The sequence below is a fragment of the Urtica dioica genome, chromosome 7, assembly GCF_054948205.1.
Source record: "Urtica dioica subsp. dioica isolate 48M chromosome 7, U.dioica_male_clone48M_v1_H2, whole genome shotgun sequence".
Lineage (NCBI taxonomy): Eukaryota > Viridiplantae > Streptophyta > Magnoliopsida > Rosales > Urticaceae > Urtica > Urtica dioica.
This window is the reverse complement of record NC_142762.1, coordinates 46,092,707-46,111,845: the sequence shown is the minus strand read 5'-3', so window position 1 is coordinate 46,111,845 and position 19,139 is coordinate 46,092,707. Positions and strand designations below refer to the sequence as shown.

Sequence of the window (19,139 nt, the reverse complement as noted above, 5' to 3'; positions counted from 1 at the left end):
AGAAATGGACACATCTGACCAATTTTTTTTAGCGCATTTATCCCCAAGTTCAAATTTGTTTGATGTCATTTTTTAGTGTAAAAGTTTTATTTGAGAGTTCATGAGACATTCCTAAAAAAACATGTAAATGTAACATAGAAGCATACCATTTTTAAACACTCTAAATTAATGCATTTTTGGAGTTTTTTTTTAGAGAAATTGTTCAATTTGGCACCAATTTCATAATATTTTCTCATTTTCCACCAAAAGACTAATTTTTCCCAAAATACCACCATCTATGTCAACAATGTTGACATCTATTTTTGCCCTTCACTATGAGATGTCAACATTGTTGACATCTCGGTGTCATTTTGGGAAAAATTAGTCTTTTATTATAAAGTGGGAAAATGTTATAAAATTAGTGGCAAACGAGACAATTTCTCTTTTTTTTATTCTTGTAATTTATCATGCCATTCTAATTGTATTAGTTGGAAAATTCAAAGTTGCACAAAACGCTCGGGTAACCTTCCTCATCAAAACAACTCTTGTTTTTCAAGTCTAAGCATATGCAGATGCAAACCTTACAAACATCGGACTTTTGGATTTTTTTAATTTATTTAAATTCAGAAAAACTGGTTTTTCTACCGAGTTTTTCTTTTAACTGAACAATTAAATAATGGTTGAAATCCGGTTTAACCGGTTATCCCATGTTTAAAAAGCATCTAAAGAATCAACAATAAAAAAATTCATCTAAAATCCAAAATTGTTCAAGAGGATAATCCCTCTCAATAAACATATTCCACAACTAGCGTGCGGAAAATATTCGGGTCGAAAGTTCTCAAACATGCTACGATAAAGCATGCTTTCATAAAATTATTGCAGGATTTTAACAAAATCGGACTATAAAACACTGAAGTGCAGATCAGAAAAGAATCCCCAAAAAATTTAACTGACATTGTGGTATGAATCAATAATCGCATCAGCGAGGTATTCGCATTTGGCCAAAGATAAGCCGGCCAGCGATATTCTTCCGTCCTTTGTCATGTATACGTGCCACTTATTTGTCATGTTGTCACTCTGAAAAGAAAAAAAATACACAAACACAAGTTCATCATTGCAGAACAAAAACAAGGCCTGTCGGTATGTTTTCTCAATGATCTAGATGCCAATAATGATCATTTAAGAGCAAAGTCATCAAGTTAAACAAAAGTATTTGCACAGGTCAATATTCATATAGGCCATTTGAATCGGTGTTCGGAACTCTTAGGGGCAAGACTTATGATAATAGTAACCTTTAATAAGAAACATGAACATATAATGACTTTCTATCTTCAAAGTTTTAGTCAATGAACAGAAATTAACTTGATTAAAAAAAAATAAAAACCAATGCAATATTCAGCAACAGTAGCAAAACGCTGATAGTTTATATATATATTTGTTCTAAATGCTATGAAATGTTTGAAGTACCTGAGATTTGCTGAGGCCGGTGAATGAGAACATGCCAATCTGCTTGAGAACGAACGACCAATCCTTCCCACTCTTGTCTTTGGCACACAAGCTGTCGTACAGTTTCTGCCTCACAGTCTTAATCCTTCCGGCCATCATTTCCATCTCCGCCTTCCATTCGTCGAAAAGTTCTGGCTCTCCGACCACATTCGCTACAATCCTCGCCCCGTGAATCGGGGGATTCGAGTACATTGGCCGAGCAATTCTTTTTAGCTGGCTCTTCACTCTGGCAAAAAAAAAAAAAAAAAGGATTTGCTTGCAATTAGATGATGATCATTGACACCATTTCGGTTTCTCGCGTGTATTCATAACCCACCTCGATGCCGCGTCCGCTGATGTACACACAACGTTCATCGCTCCGATCCTTTCAGAGTAAAGGCCAAGGTTTTTGCTGTACGATTGAGCCACGAAAACTTCCATACCTCGTGCCACAAACAGCCTCACCGATGATGCGTCGGCATCAAGGCTTCCACTTGCGAACCCCTAAAGTAAAAATGGACAAACTAGTCAAAAATGTATTTCAGAACTTCCATATTAATTTTACAAAGTCAGAAACACAACCTGTAGAGGAAATACATAAAAAAAATAAAAAAAAAATAAAAATAAAAAATAAAAAAAAAACCTGTTTGGAATAGGTAGGAAAGCTCGAACTACTTTTATTAACATATAAAACTGACTGTTTACAGAGAGAAATCTAATTCTCCGAATTCTATTTGAATTTCGAAAGCAGCCTAAAACTGAACAATTAAATTTTCTTAAAAATAATATACTACAACAAGATAACTAAATAATTCAAATCCACTGCTTAATTTCCTAGTGACTAAAAAAAATCGAAGCTACAAAAAAACATTACTGATTAGATTAATGGTACCTGGTAAGCAACATCAAAAAATGGAATATGGTTCTTCTCTTGAATAACATCAGCAATCTTCTCCCACTGTTCAGGGGTGGGATCTATGCCAGTCGGGTTGTGAGCGCATCCATGGAGCAACACGAAAGACCCTTCCGGGGCAGCCTGAAATACAAGACAAACTAAAAAAAAATCAATAAAAATTATCACGCTAAGAACGTGATAAATAAGTGCGTATACGTTCAACCTCAAATCAAACTGTTTTACCAAAACCAGAGTTGTAAATATTTATAAAATGAATTCTTGCCTTTATATCAGCTATCATCCCCTCGAAATCCAAACCAATTGTTTTGGGATCATAGTATCTGTATTCAGACCATGGAACCTTGGCATCGTTAAAGATATTCTTGTGATTACCTGCAAAAAACAAAAAAAAAACAAAAAACAAAAAAAATGTTGGTATGAAAATTATGTGGTGAGTGACCAGGGAAAATTCCAAGGAAGTTTCTCATACCCCAAGTCGGAGATGATATCATGACTTGAGCCCCGGGAAAATATCTCTCTATAAGAGCCCCAGCGAGGCGGAGAGAACCAGTTCCCGAAAGTCCTTGAATAGTTGCTACCTAAAAAGAGAGAACAACAAGCTTGTGAACGATCATTATTATAGCAAAGTCCAAATCCTCAAGTCATCAGTTTTAAATTTTTTGTACAAACTTTTTGTTCTTTTATCACCGGGTTGTCTGCTCCGAGTAACAACTCCGCGGTCGCCTTATTAAACGCCGCCAAGCCTTCAATCGGAAGGTACTAGAAGATTACCAAATAAGCAGTACAGTTAGCGAATCGAAACTCAAAAATCAAGAGATATTCAGCACCATGGTGGAGCTAAAAACTACCTCTTTGTTGTCTCCTCTCTCGAGCATAAGCTTCTCAACCTACAAAAAAACGAATCGTGTGAAATTTCTGATCCAACTCATATCCAGATTGTAATGAGGATCGGAGATATCAAACCTTCTTGACTACTTCGAGCACGTAAGGGTTGAGTTCTTCAGTCCGATAAGCCCCGACGCCGAGGTTTAGCTTCAGATCGTTAGTGTCTGCTTTGAATGCCTCAGAGACTCCAAGAATCGGGTCCGGCGGTGCCATTGGAATGCCTTCAAATCTAGAAGCGTTGACTTTGACTACCATTGATACCCGGCCCACACTCTGCAAAATTTTATCGGAAACCAGAAACTAAGACACCAAAATTTCACATCGGAACATCGAACTGAACGCAAACTAAATTTGAGCAAGTATATACCTTTCCATCCGAAAAATGATTAAATTTTCCCTTGGTAAAGCTCAAACCAGAGTTCTTAAGCTTCAAATTTCCCTGTTGAATTATAAATCACACAAAAAAATAAGAAGATAAAAGAAAAGGAAAAAGGCCAAGTTTAAGTTCAACAGATAGTTTTGATCGAATCACATTATTCGTATTATAGAAAACAAACGAAACCTTGAGAGAGTCCGAGAGCGATGATGAAGGCGAGAGAGTGGCGGAAGTTAAAGAGAGCATCGACGAAGCCATTCTGATTCCAAAAAACAAAAAAACAATTTTTTTTACAGACAGAACGCAATTAAGTTAGTATTTTGGATATCATCGAGAAGGTGAAGTTAAGAAGCGCGATTAAAGAGAGAGAATTACTTGAATAGTAGAGTTTTTTTTTTTTTTTTTTTTTGAAGTGTTTGAAACGAAGACGACGATCTGATCACAGACTGAGAGACGCAATTCTGGCGGTGTCGACGATGTAAACTCTCACTCTTTTTTTTTTTTTTTTTTATCGAAAATGTATAATCTCTCACTCACTCTCTACTTTCGCCGAGTTTCGACATCAACTGTTACCAGATTGCCATTTGTCAACAAGTTAGTGGCTTAATTATTATGGGCTAAATACAGGCCACATCTGGGCCTGGGCTTTATCCTTTCTCAATCCGTGCTGGTTCCTTAATTAACTCAAATTTTTCAAAATCAGATACATACCTCTTTTTTAATTTGCACATGATTTTTTTTATTTTTTTTATTTTTTATTTTTTATTTTATCAAAGAAACTGTAAACAACTAAACATCGAAGAAAAACTGTAATTGTTGAAACATGTTTTGAAAGTGAGGTAGTTCTGGTACTTATATGAAAATGTTTACAGTTTAAAAATAGAGAAATATGCTACGTGAAGATATTATTAGAACACCCACTATTTTGGAAATATTGCATTATCAGACCAATATTTCTATCTTTACTCGCAAGTTATTTTCTTAAAGAATGTAATATTTGGGAACTTGATTTTAACTTATTAACTTTAGAAGTGATATTAAAACATAACTTTAAAAGTGAGATTTAATTTTTTGCATTAAACCCTCATGAGTCTCGCTTAAATGACATTTAGTTCTTCCGCTTGTGCAAAGACATGAATTCAACCACCGAGATCGTAAAAACAAATAAAAGTTTGAAAGTCGTTTGTAATTTATACTTCAATATTTAATGTATCTGGACATACATTATGTGTGTGTGATGTAAAAACGAAATATAAAAAAATAATAATAATAATTAAATCGCTTGTCTTAAAATTTAAATTTATTTTATTAACAGTTAGTAGATTTACAGCATAACAACTTCAGTAAAATTATTTATTTCTCATGCATGTAACTAAATTTATTTTCTTTTGTCGTGATTTCTATTAAACACTGGTAATTTTATTTCTCATTAAAACTGTGTTTAAAACAAATATTTTCCATCCCATTTTCTAAAATCCAAACATACTCTAAAGATAATCACTCGTATTACCCATCAAATAAAAATTTATGAACCTTTTTTTTTAAATGCTGGAAAGAACATCCTTAAAAAAACAGGTAAAAAAATGATGGCAGCAATATAGACCTTAGGCTTCCACTTCTCCAGAGTTTTATTCAATACAATGAACTCGATAGACCCCGTCGTTATTCCTATTTGTTTATTTGGAAAAGGGGGAATTGGCCCAAAAATTGGATAGACGTAATATACAACGAAGGGCGTAGAATGTGCCGTCTGGATTCATAGAGATTAATGAAGACGACAATGGAGTACGCTTCAGCATATACCAAGGTTCACCATAGAAAAGGAAGAACGTTCATCCGATAAAGAATTATAAGAGTTCGCTATTATTTGGACCCCAAGACAGAAATAATCCATCCGCAGAGCTACGGAACCATTCGACATAAAAAGGAAATTCAAATTCAAACTAAAGCAAAACACTAAGCAAATATTAGTAAATAAAACAAAGGACTTCCAACGTTTGCATCGAAAGCACCCATTACGGAGAGTCGTAATAGTCATCTTTGAACGAAGAAGAATAATAACATTATGGCATTCCATTATGGAGAAAACTATGAGGTTATTTTTCTGTTTTGGAAAGAACAAAAAAAACTATGAAGTTATACGCTTCCATCCCCAACTATTTACATTTAACTTGAATTTGATGTAAACGCAAGTTTCAAACTTTTAACTTAATTGAGTTACGAGTTGTAGTTTGTAACAAAATCTTAATTGTTTAGTCAAAGCATCAAGCTTATTGACGTCTGGAAAGCTTACGATAGTATTTGTAACAATGTAACATCAGATGAGACAACCAGCATTTCATAATAACACCAAACCAAGAAATTTCAGTAAACAAGAAATGAATCAATTCTAGGGAGAAAGTATGTGATTAAACTGCATATCATTTTTCAAAATTCAAAAACAAAACCTGGACTCTGATTGAGCTTTCCTTTGAACGGGCTATCGAGAGAATTACAAAGAGAATCCGAAAACACGAAAAAAAAGAAGCTTAGAATCCAAGCTTGGTGCGACGCCAGTGCCTGCGCTTCGCATTGTACCTGAGAATTTTATTTCAAAAAATCGATTATTGAATAAAGATCAACATTAGACCATATCAATCGATATAATTACATGAAATTGAAAGAGCGAACCTGATGGTATTATCAGTGCGCATGCGAATCCAGTGAGGGATAGGCCTGTTTTGCCTCATCTTCTTCGCCAGCTTCTTCTTGATCACGAATGTCTTGTGCGAAGGCTTTCATGACCAACAATAAGATAACCAAATTCTTATTTATTATATCCACAGATATATTCATGCATAATTAATAACCACAGGTGTAAACTTTTCGTTCGTTCGTTCGATCAAAAGAAACAGAATTAGAGAGATACCATTTTCGTTGCTCGGAGATCGCCGCTGCTTGATAGAGACAGAGAGGACTAAGCGAAAACCAAATCCAGAAACCCTAATTTCAGAGACGAATTGCTTTTATATCGGAGGGATTTAAGTTGGTGTCGTTTCTGCTGGTAGTTGTCGTTTTATTTCTTGAGTTGCTGGTTCAGTGGGCTGTGTAATCATTTAAAGCCCATTATATATTTTGCCCAATACCAATTGTTTGAACTTACAGATCTGAGCTAACGAATATGGGAAATTAAAAAAACACATTGGTTTCTATGCTAATTCTAAAAATACCGATTTTCAAAAGCTTTTACAATTACTAATTTTTAAAATTGAATAGGTAAGCAGCCACAATTCTAAATAAAAGTATGAACAGTAAAAAAAAACTAGATTTAAACAATAAAACAACTATAGACATCAAGGAAAATAAAAGAATGGTAGAGAATCAGTATTTAATGAGATAAAACTTTTTTTGAACGATACTCGTGTAATAAAAATAAATTTAGGGTAATAAAATTGAAAAATACGACTAATGTATTAGTTCTTTTACACACCAAAATACCATTAATACTTGGAAAGAAATTTCATACATGTATAACATTTAAAAAAAATGGCTTAAATAGTGAAGGTCCTGCTAAGAGTTGAATTTTTAACCAATTTTCAGTGCGAAAGCTAGTAATATTGCTTATTTAAATATTTTATGCTAAATAGTTAAATTTTTTAATATTAAGAAAGTACGAATGCACTATATTATGGTAAAACTATATATGAGTTGAGTTATATTTTTAATATTTGAATAGTTGGGTTATATTGTTCATCCTCTTTTCTTTGATCCAGCTTAATGCTTCTTTAGTAGACGTAGTTTTTTTAATCAATTTTTGTTTTAGACGGCCGACCCGACACTTCGATAATCTGCCTTCATGGCCACGAGAAGCAACAAATCCAATGCCAAATTTTCCTTCATCTGCAAAAGAGAGGTTTTATAACATTAATTTTCAAAACTCAATTATCTGACTTCATCCACATGGTAGCAACATCCGTCGGTAACGATACCTATATCGAAGACCCTGCATTTTTCTAATTTGAGTTTCACTCAACCGGTTTAAAGCTTGATTCACTATATCCATAACATCAAAGTGCGTTATGCTATGTTGCTTCCAAATCAGTTTATTTTGTGCTCTCTAGATCGCTCAAGTGACCGTGACAATCTTCTCCCATCGACTCTAAATTATAGATACCGTTAGAAGTGTGGGTTTAACTTACACTGAAAAATTAGTTCAAAATTCTCGTGGATGTTCATTTTCACAAACTTTACGCTATGATTGTATATCATAGGCAAGACAGGGTGTATTAAAATGTCTCACATCGATTGGGTACTCTAGCAATTGCTCAAGTACTCGATGTGGGATATACTAATAAGATATAGATTTATAAAGCATACTACATGTACGTGATATAAAAAACTTAGCACCATGCAGATATAATTATAATAATAAAAATAACAACAACAAAATCAATAAATCAGTATCAAGAAAAGAAGATAAAAAAAACATGTATTACCTCGATCGATTAGAAATACAGTCAAGATAACGTACTCGCGGTGACCTTTTAATTTGCCGTTAATTTTGGTGTAATCAAATGTCAAAGTCCGAATGACAGTAACTTAAGCTATTGAGTCACATGGTTTAAGGCTTTAATTATCTACTATTTTAAAAAAAAAAAAAAAAAAAAAAAAAAACCTACGTTTAGCCTTCAAACATGTGCAATGGCTTGACTTAAACATATCCGAGGGACCCATTGTTTCATTTTAAGTCTCTTTCTCTTTTTTCCTATTCCAAGCTTATTAGCTGTGCCCAACTGTGGATAAATTTGCTAACCACAATTACACACACATTTCATTTCACTTCTCAAAAAGTCACAAATCCTATATACAACCTTATATATATTTAAGTCCCTCAATCTAGATGTGTCCCTATTAAATCTTCATCATAAAAAAGATTTGCTTGGCTAAATTGTCCCTTTGAACAATGTCCAAAATCGAAATAAGTCAGGACAGATTTGATTAGGATATTATCCTTTTCAAAGCTCGCTCATGATTAGTTTTTCTTCTTCATGGCTATTTTAGGGATTGTTCAAAAAGTTTGTAAGATTAAATTAATTATTATACAGTGACACTAGATAGTGCTTAACAAAAATCCCATGGACTGCGGAGGAGATATCACATCATGGCTGATCAGAACTTTTAACGTCAATTGGTTCAATTTTCTCTTCAGTTTTTTTCTTGCTTGGTAACGAAACCGCGTGAAGACTTTCTTGGTATTTTTGGGTGTCATTAATCTGTCAACTACACACATTTCTTATCCTTTTTTGACCATAGTCTCTCCATAAATGATGGATAAAAATATTTTTTAAGAAAATCCATTTATTTTCCTTCCCGTAGAATTATGATCTGTGTGAGACAATGTATGGTTTTTTGCTACTTTTCAATATCCCAAACAAATGCGTGTCGTTGATGTGTTAATAATACAAATCAAACTTTGTTCTTTAGAGACTTTAGCATACCGTTTATTTAAATACAAATAATTTTATGATATTCATGTTATACAAGCAATAACCCCACCAGATAATAATAAATATTGGACTGAGCTGTATACACCTTTTAATCAATAATTCTGAATTCTATGTGGTATTTGCACCATCGAATTTTTCATTAGTGTAGATTTTATTCTATAACTCAAATCTTAGATATGTCTTTTATTTTTATTTTTATGTGGATCTCCGTCGGACAATTTTTCAAGAATGCAATTTACAAAACGTGAAGACACAGTACCTGCCGGTGGCGTGTGATACTTGGGAAATATTTAAAACTCACAGTTATTTGTATTATTGTAATTTTGTTCGTCGTCTACTTTTTATCCCTTTTTTTAAGAGTTGAATTGCTCACTGAGCTTAATTTATTGTAATCTTAAAGTATTTTAATTTCTATTAATATGTTTTCATGAAGATCTTCTTTATATTATAGAAAATAAAGTCAATAAGAAAAAGGAATGGAACGGATTGGCGAAAACTTTTTCTCTCTACTCAAACCCTAACCGTCAGAAACTTTTCCTTTTCGCCGCTCCCCTCCTGGGAGGACGCCGCTGGTCGGCTCCGACTTGGGGGGGAGGCTGTCCTATCTTCTCATTACCTCGGAAATAGCTTTTATTGATCCCGCGTCTATGGGTCTCCTTGTCCTCGCCGGTGTTTCCTGCAACAACCGTGCTCGGCCGTCCCAGCTCGGCCGACAGGGCCGCAAAGACGTCGCCGGAGTTGCTGAATCTCGCGGCCTTGCAGGCCTCGAACGTCTGAGTCGGCCCGCCCGAGACCGAGGTCGCGTCCCACAGCTTGACGTCCGTGGAGCTCTCGAGAGCAGAAGCTGGGCAGCCTCGCCGGAGGAGTGGTGGTAGGACTGCAAGACCGTGACCGGAGTCTGGTGGCTGTGGCAACTCTCGATCACGCCGCTGGTGTTGGTGTCAAAGATCTTGAGCTCGCCGGAGTGGCTTCCGACCGCCACGAGCGAGGTGTCGCGGAGGAAGGCGATGGAGGTCAGCGGCGCGCTGCTGTCGTCCCGGCACGTCCGCCACAGCCGGATGCCTCCGTTGCGGATCTTGAGGGGTGGGACTTCTTTGAGGGCTTTTTCTTTGGGCATGATGAAGACACTTTTAGTTTAGATTCAAGTTTTTCGTTGTATTTTTTGGGGTCCTTGCTCCGACTTTTTTATTTTTCTGCTCGGTTTCTTTTGGTAATATTTGGACTCGGATTAGCCGTAGTCTCTTATCCCGTAGTGGATTTCCTGTTAGGTTTTGATCTATGCAGGTTGAAGAGCCATCTTATTCGTGGCCATCGGACCGAGGTTGGTTGGATTTCTCCATCGCCAATCTTTGGGTTTTTGAACGAGCCTCTCGTGTGCTCTATCTGTGCTTGTAATTCTTCCCGTTGTCGGAAGTTTGCACATAACGTACTTTTACCGGAACTTAGTGTTAGATTCACTTGACTTAGGTCTTGGTGACTCATGTACTGAGGTGTCTTTCTCCTGTATTGATGGGTTTTTTACCCAATTTTAATGGAAAATCCGTTCTATTCAAAAAAAAAAAAAAAAGAATGGATTGTATAAACCTATAACATATGACTACCAAAAGAATAAAAAAAATGAAAATATAATGGATAGGAGAATAAAGGCAGGGGTGCCACTGCCAAGTCATGCGTACGACAATGAATATGCACTAAAACTACTATTTACATAATATGGTTTTTTTTTTTTTTTTTTTTTTACTTTTTTAAAACGGATTACAAATATATAAGGGTTTGAATATTTCATAAACTTAGGAAACACATGCATAGTTACTACGTACTTCCAAATAGAATTTTGAAGACTTGGTCCAAACCTTATAATAATTTAAATATTAATTTCAATTAAAACTAACACGGGAAACACTTGAGAGAGAGAGAGAGAGATTATTGGTATAGAAATCTGCATGTTATGTTTGTTCATGGCCTCGTCGCATCTTCCAAATTAATATGTGACATTTTGGTGCTTATTCAATGAATATATATGTTTTGCATGTGAGTCTTTGACGTGAAGTAGACCGTTGAAGTTGCACAATCTTAGGGCACAAAACCGTGGAAGGTTTTGCAATATGGAATAAATAGCGACAAATACCAATTGCATAATATATATTTGATAGAGGTGGGTCCTAATTGCCGCGTTCTTATGTGGGCCCATCTTAAATTTGATATGATCTTTTTTGGGCGGATATTAATATGGTCTTATTAGTGTTTAGCTGTAATCCAAGGTCAAGGCAAAGTTATTAGTGTTTATTATCACTGCATTATATATATATATAATATAACATGCTATTTGCTATCTTTCCTTTTCTGTAACTTTCAAAGTGGAGAAAAGGTAAGACAAACATATGTCTTATTATCCTAAGAAGAAGAGAAAAAAAAAATTGTAACTAACGGTAGTACATTATGAATCTTATAAGTTTTATGTAGTTTCGATTCTAATCCATTTGAACTAATTAATTATTTAATATATGTAGTCTATGGTGTGACCTAATTTACATTTCGTTTGCGGATGGCATAAATGATAAATATATACAGATCTTATAATTAGGTTATCCTTAATTATCTATCTTAATCATTCCTAAATAAAAGAAAATAAAAAAAAAAAACTTCAACACATTGGGTGTGTACAACAAACATCGCGCTCTCTTCTAAACTCTAGCCACCACGCTCTCTCTCCAAAAAAAATAAAGACTCGTACTTTCAATCTTTTGTATTGTTGTCTCCTTTGAGATACGGAGACTCCGATGGACTCGGTCAATGAAGGACTCTTGACCTAAGCGAATGTATTTTTTTATCTATATTTCGTTTTTATGTTATCAAATCTGGCTTTTGTACCAGTCGATCTTTAATTGTAGTGGTTTTGAATATTTCTTCAGATCTGAATCTTTTTTTTTTTTTTTGCGTAAATCTCAATCGGACAAGACTCCTAAAACCACAATCTGCAATAGGTGAAGGCCGGCATTTCACTCGTGATTCGTGTAGTAATCTAATAACGACTGGTTACTTACTTAGACAGGTAACTCATAAGTTATTTTGTTGTATTAATGATTGTTTATGGTTCATTATTCTTGTAATCTAAATCTTTTTTACTTTTATATTTATTTTTTTTAGCAGTCCTTTATTAATAAAAAATTAGGTTATTATTATGGATTGATGATCTATTCTTAATACCTCATTTTTCTTTTTGTTAATTCCTCTACTTTAATTCTTCTTTGACGTTATAGTATTTTGTTTTCCTAAAAAAAAGGTTTAATAAATTTATCTTGCAAAGAATATAATATAGTATTTAAACGAGGACATTGCATATTTTACCACGAATGATAAAGATATAAAATTTCAATTATATTAAATAATGTTTAAAAATAAGTAGCGATCAAATTATATAAATTTCTCTTGCATTTTATATATAAATATAGTATTTGAATGAGCACATTCCATATTTTAACAAATTGTAAATATATAAAATTTGAAGTTGAATATAACTTTTAAATAATAAGTGAATATCAAACTTTATATATTACTAACTAACAAGAAGAAAAAGTAGTAACTAACTTGGTCTAGTGGTAATCACACACATATCTCGATTGAGAGGTCCTGGGTTCAAGGCTCATGTGCTGCAGAAACGCATACATCTTTACAAGTAGAGAATTTATACTCTTTCAGACTAAATCATATAATCCTAATCAAGAATGTTACATGTATTTGCACTGCTATGTAATCTTGGCCAATAATGTCGCATCTAAAAAAAATAACAAGAAGAAATACCTTAAATAATTCAAAGAAAAGTTTTTTTCACTAAATATATAACATTCATTATGTTAATATTAATTATAAAATAATGATTAATATCATAAAAATCAATTGTCAATTTCAATAAAAGCCAATAAAAAAGATCAAATTTATATAATATCATTTTTTCTTTAAATATTTACAATATAATATTTTACTTTATATAAGCCAAAGACCAACTATAAATTTTAATTTTAATTTATAATATATCAATTTTATACTAAAAATTTGACATTTCTAGACCAAATTGTAATATTCATTTGAAAGTACTTCATTTTATAAATAAGCCAACAAAAGACTTAGTTAATAACTTTAGTCATATGTCCAAGCTTGTTTGGGATAAGTGTTAATACTACTATATGTTATGATAGTACGAACAACATTGCTCCCATATTTACTAAATTATGGAGTGTGTTTGTGTTTGTGCTGTAGTATTAACAATGTCCTCCTAAAAAACATGTCATATGACTCATATCTCGCTATGATCACAACTGTAAACGACAACCGCAGACTGGCTAGATACTGAAAGCGACGTATTAAGTGGTAATGCATGTAAATGAGTTATCTATATATTGGAAGACATCGAGAGAACAAAACGCAAGTAATCGCGAAGGAAGAAAATCATGTTATTTATATGAGAGGAAACAATCAATACAATTGCAATGCATGTGCAATCTTTCTCGTATAAGGAACCAAATAAAAGGTCAAAGAAAGCAGCTGTATTATTTTTTGCCATACTCTTTCTTTAATTCTTATCTATAGCAATATATATATATATAGGACCTATATATACATATCGCTCGCTATATCCATATATGATATATCCATATATCTATATGTTACTTAGAAACGGGTACGCAACATTTTTGGTCAGGTTGAGAGAATACACAAAACACTGGGGCATAGAAATGATACCCACCCCAGAAGAAAAAAAAGCACAAAGAAAAATGTGTGGGTTTGTTTACTTTAAGACTTTAATAAATTTACATACCATGAGCCAATGTTTTTCCATAGTTCATTTGGCATGAGAATACAACCAACTCGGCCTTCCCCACAAAATCAAACACGGACAAAAAGGCCAAGTTATAAAAAATAATAAATAAAAAAATAGCAATAACAATCAAACCTATAGTCGTACTCTCCCATATATTTTTAAAAAAATAATATTCCAACTTCCAAGTATGGCATGAAAGTGCATGCGGTTTAACTTTCTTTTTGACTCATTAAACTTTAGGCATTTTACATATTTGCCCTTTATTTATTTATTTTTTATTATTTTTACTTCTTTTAAAAGGTATTTCATTCATAAAACAAGCACTTAGAACTACAAGTTTTGATGAAAGACTCTTAAATATAATATGAATTCTGACCCTTGAATCCATCCATAATGATGTATGAAAGTGTACGTGGGATGTTGACAAATGTCGAGTTCTGATAAGTTGAAATCAAAATGGCTCATGACTAATCGAGCACACATATAACTCTTTCAAAGACACATTTACGATCGATGAGCATTCTCAAGCGACCGAGGCAAAAGCCCTATATAAAAGAGACTAATCTAAATTAAACATGGAAAAAATTGGTGGGTAACAACATAATTATAGACACAAGAATATCTAGACTCAATATAAATCAAAAGTAAAAATAAACATAAAAACAAAAAGGTAGCCCAAATAAACAAAAAAAAAAAAAAAAAAAAAAAAAAAGTAAAACTCGTTAGTTGCAGCGCAGTGACCAAAACAAGGAAGCAAAACGGCACTGGAGAGAGCAGCTCGCTGCGGCTTTGATGAGTGATTCCTCAAAGTCGGACTTGGGTTTAGGCCTTCTGTCAAAGTCACACAAGTCATGACAAAGAAACCAAAGTAACACGACTCATGAGAGCCTTGCCAATCAAGTGAGCCCTTCTGACTTTGTCACTCCGACCACCCATGTCTCTAGTTTCTGCTCCGTCATATCTGGTCGCTCTGCCATTCCCACCTCCGTCTCTGACCATCAATTTCCTTTAACAGTCACCATCGACTCCATGCACCCTTCAAAGGAATTCTCTAGAACCTTGACACTAGAGAAAATAATTTTTTTTTTTAAGGAAGAGAACGTTTATATTTTCTTTTACTTAACAAATAGACTACGAACTTTGTAAATTTGACACATGTTACCTCTTTCAATTTTCTATCATTTTTTACAAAATCTCACGTCTGTAACATGCATCTTATTTTTACATCATCGTATTTTATGAAAAAAATAATGTGAAAAAGGATCACCAAATCAACTTATACATGCTACAGCAACAAAATACGGGAGTCGCACACTTGATATAATGTTAACATTAAATGAGTTTGTAGGAAATCAAATGATTTCTCCATCTTATTCCACATTAATTATTTGTTATATTTTTATTTTGAATTATTTATAAATTATGACCTCTACACTAGTTTAGGACTAAAATCCAATAAGTCTAATTTAATCCAAAACTATGACTACTTTGTACTTGTTGATACAAAACTACCATCAATAAAATATATTTTAATTTTTCTTTTTTAGTTTGTTTGCCTAATTTATTTACATGATCGTCAATAATCTATCCAGTTTATTGACATTATCAACATTACGATTTTTTTTTAATTTGAAAAATCTTGATGTGGATTCAAAATTCCAAGCAAACCAATCGAAAATAAAAAACCACACATCTGAAATCAATTTCGTTTTAAGCTTCTCTCCATTTACCCGCGAGAATTTAGGTTTATTGATCATGGTTTTAACTTTAGGGTTTAGGTTTGGGTTTTAGTGTTTTTTTTTTTTTGACATTTTTGGTGGAGAAGATTAGAAAATAAAGGAGAAGAAGAAGAAGAAGAAGAAGAAGAAGAAGAAGAAGAAGAAGAAGAAGAATCATCTTGAAGGAGAAGAAGAGGAATCGAAGTGGAGGTAAAGATATATATATATATATATATATATAGATATATATATATATATATATATAGAGAGAGAGAGAGAGAGAGAGAGAGAGAGAGAGAGAGAGATGTATATCCATAGCAACGTGATTCACGATTCCACTCCTTCCAAAGCTTCCTATATATAAACCTAATATTTTGAGAAATCTGAAGAAAAAAAATGGGTTTGAAAAATCTGAAAATTCGTCTGTAGATTTATTGACATTTTGTCTTTTTATTGACATGAATGTCAATAAATCTTCAAATAATTCTGGAAAATTCTTTGAAGATTTATTAACATCGTTGTCAATAAATTTTCTGGATGTCAATAAATCTTCAACATACCAAATTCTTTGAAGATTTATTGCTATCCAAAATATTTATTGACAACGATGTCAATAAATCTTCAAAGAATTTCCCAAAATAGTTTGAAGACAAAATGTTAATAAATCTTCAAACCTTTTTTTTTTCTTTTTTTTTTCAATTTTTTTTTTTTTATAAGTTTACATACCGGACAACAAATGATCTATAACTTTGCTTTGTGACTATTAAGTAACTAACAAAAAGTAAATACAAAATAAAATAAAAAATATTTTAATAAGGGTATTTTTGTACCAACACATATAATGAAGTCATACTCTTAGATTAATTTTGACTTATTAGATTTTGGTCTTAAAATATTAAAGATGTCATAATTTAAAAATAATCCTTTTTTATTTTAGTCGGCCATATTCTTTTTTGAGTCTAGGCCCATGTTTAATATCGAAAAATGAAGATATATAGTCATTAGTCAATCTCAAATTAGGGGCGTTTATCATAGTTTTTTGTCGAATCACGTGACCTGAACTTCAAGATGTTTTTTTTTGGGTAGTTGGTTTCCGTAGTTTGGTTGAGTATTGTTTGATTTGTAAAGATTTCTATCATCTTGCATTTTCTAAGAGTTTTACTCCATATTTGGGACATAAAATGCTTCGAACAAGTCTAATAATTAGAGTAAATTTGTGCGAGGTCCTTGTGAGTTTGTGTGTTTAATGATGTCTAAGAAATTTTATCATTAATATTGGTTTAATGATTTATTTATCTTTAGCAAAAAGAAAAAGGTGGATGGTATTTCTCTCTCACTATGCTAATATATCGATGCGGTAATAGTAAAGTAGGAATTTTGATTAAAAATGATTTGGATTCATAGGGGTTATTATTGTGGTCCACTATAATTGGATTGACCCAATCATTTTGATACGTAGTAATTGAATGCACATAGGCTTTCATTATTTGTATAATATTTTTCTCATGTGTAGGAGTGTATTATTTCATGGCATAATTGTTGTAATCATGATTGTTTATCTCTCAATAATCCATCTAGCCAATTCCCAATTTTGCCAATTTTTTTATGTTTGGAAACAATGAACTGAAATCCCAAGATTCCTCTAAACAAAAACAAATTCAACAAATTACAATAGTTTAGTTGACATTGTAAATTCATCGCAACAAAAGTAATTAAATTGATTCCCCGTTGTTATATGATTGAGAGGTGGTTTATGTTTTAAGTTTGTTTTTTGTCGTTATGTGCGTCTAGACGAACACTCGCACGAGGAATCTGTCGGATTATGGCCTTAGATTTTCATATTGAATAAGCGGTTCGAAGAAGAAACGATCTCACCTTAACACGAGTCTCTTTGTATATTGTTTTGTCCTTAAAAAAAGCTTTCGTCATAGCCATTACTCATGTGAATTGAATTTGGTCATTTTGAAATTTTAGCATCATCTATGTATTCTATATTATAATAAATAAATAAACTGTAGCGGTAAGTAGTAACTAGTGAATAACAAAACAAAAGAAAATATTGTTGGACTAAAAAATCCTAGTGGGACCCAAATTCATAAATATAGTTGCCAGTTTGGCAGTTTGATTAGAACTTGGAAGAAAAACAGAGAATTGCCCACTACATAAAACCCCATCTTCTCCCCCAAAACATAACATTGAAATTGATCTCAAAACTCTCTCCCTCCATTTCTTCTCTCCTAGACATTTCCACAAACAGTTCGCGAGCCTAAAAGTTCCTAGACAAACAGACTTACGTAAAAACGTTTCCTTCTTACAGAACAAAGAACAATGGCGAGACCACAACAGCGCTTCCGAGGCGTCCGACAAAGGCACTGGGGTTCCTGGGTATCCGAAATTCGCCACCCATTACTGTAAGTTCAGCTAAAAAATATAGGTACACAATCGAAACGTTTCGTGTCCTAAACTAAAAACGTTTCGGTTCCATTCACAGGAAGACTCGCATTTGGCTCGGAACCTTCGAAACGGCGGAGGACGCGGCGAGGGCGTACGACGAGGCGGCGAGGCTGATGTGCGGGCCGAGAGCAAGGACGAACTTCCCTTTCAACCCAAACGTTTCGCAGACCTCTGCTTCGAAACTCCTCTCGGCCACGCTGACCGCGAAACTCCACCGGTGTTACATGGCGTCTCTGCAAATGACGAAACCCGCAAATCAAATCCCCCAAAACAAACCCACGAAACCGAACCACGAACTCGCCGGAGCTCCGTCGCATTTCCCCGATGAAAAATCAGCCTTCGATCGAGTCTCGGTCTCGGAGTCGAACTGGAAAGTCAAAGCAGAGACGAGCTATCAAACGACGTCGTTTATGCTGCCAGAGGACGACCACCACATTGAGCAGATGATCCAAGAGCTCATTCACTACGGCTCAATTGAGCTCTGTTCCACTTCTATGTAACGCAACAAAACCCAATATCAAACCCATTTTCATTAGCTAATTAATTTTTTTTTTTAACCCAATATTTTTCTTCATCCGTCATCATCACCTTAGAGTAGCTACATTATATTTATATTAATCTCGTCACGCTTCTATAGTGTACATTACAATTTAGTATATTAATATTAATATGATAATGATCATAATTATATTGATGTCACTCTCAGTTATATACCTTTTATATTTTTTTCTCTTATTTTAAAATCTCAGTCATAGAGTTTTGGTCGTTCGTGTATTTATGGTAAAAAAAAAAAATGTCTTTTGCAATTAATCTCGTCACGCTTCTATAATGTACATTACAATTTAGTATATTAATATTATTATGATAATGATTATAATTTATATCGAGGTCACTCTCAGCTAATTACTTTTTATTTTTTGTCTCTCTTATTTTAAAATCTCAGTTATTGAGTTTTGGTCGTTCATGTATTTATGGTAATAAAAGTCTTTTGCAAGTGGGCAGTTTTCTAAGAGTATAGAGA

The 19,139-nt window shown here is 33.5% G+C and overlaps 3 protein-coding genes across 3 annotated transcripts; 1 reads left to right on the top strand and 2 right to left on the bottom strand.

Moving 5' to 3' along the window:
• Window positions 1-730: 730 nt before the first annotated feature.
• On the bottom strand, window positions 731-4,132 carry ASP5 (aspartate aminotransferase 5). The gene is made up of 12 exons (XM_089618983.1): window positions 4,017-4,132; window positions 3,828-3,900; window positions 3,633-3,704; window positions 3,344-3,538; window positions 3,229-3,267; window positions 3,050-3,139; window positions 2,850-2,958; window positions 2,643-2,752; window positions 2,357-2,500; window positions 1,802-1,968; window positions 1,447-1,711; window positions 731-1,056 (listed from the first exon to the last, which is right to left on the bottom strand). The coding sequence occupies exons 2-12, from the start codon at window positions 3,897-3,899 to the stop codon at window positions 925-927; spliced, it is 1,395 nt and encodes a 464-aa protein (XP_089475109.1). The 5' UTR covers window position 3,900; window positions 4,017-4,132; the 3' UTR covers window positions 731-924.
• A 1,831-nt stretch (window positions 4,133-5,963) lies between these two features.
• On the bottom strand, window positions 5,964-6,631 carry LOC149392183 (large ribosomal subunit protein eL39x-like). Its single transcript, XM_089618984.1, has 3 exons — window positions 6,550-6,631; window positions 6,312-6,415; window positions 5,964-6,218 (listed from the first exon to the last, which is right to left on the bottom strand). Exons 1-3 carry the CDS (start codon window positions 6,550-6,552, stop codon window positions 6,170-6,172), a joined length of 156 nt encoding a protein of 51 aa, XP_089475110.1. The 5' UTR covers window positions 6,553-6,631; the 3' UTR covers window positions 5,964-6,169.
• An 11,169-nt stretch (window positions 6,632-17,800) lies between these two features.
• On the top strand, window positions 17,801-18,812 carry ESE3 (Integrase-type DNA-binding superfamily protein). The gene is made up of 2 exons (XM_089621335.1): window positions 17,801-18,075; window positions 18,156-18,812. The coding sequence occupies exons 1-2, from the start codon at window positions 17,993-17,995 to the stop codon at window positions 18,616-18,618; spliced, it is 546 nt and encodes a 181-aa protein (XP_089477461.1). The 5' UTR covers window positions 17,801-17,992; the 3' UTR covers window positions 18,619-18,812.
• Window positions 18,813-19,139: the final 327 nt, after the last annotated feature.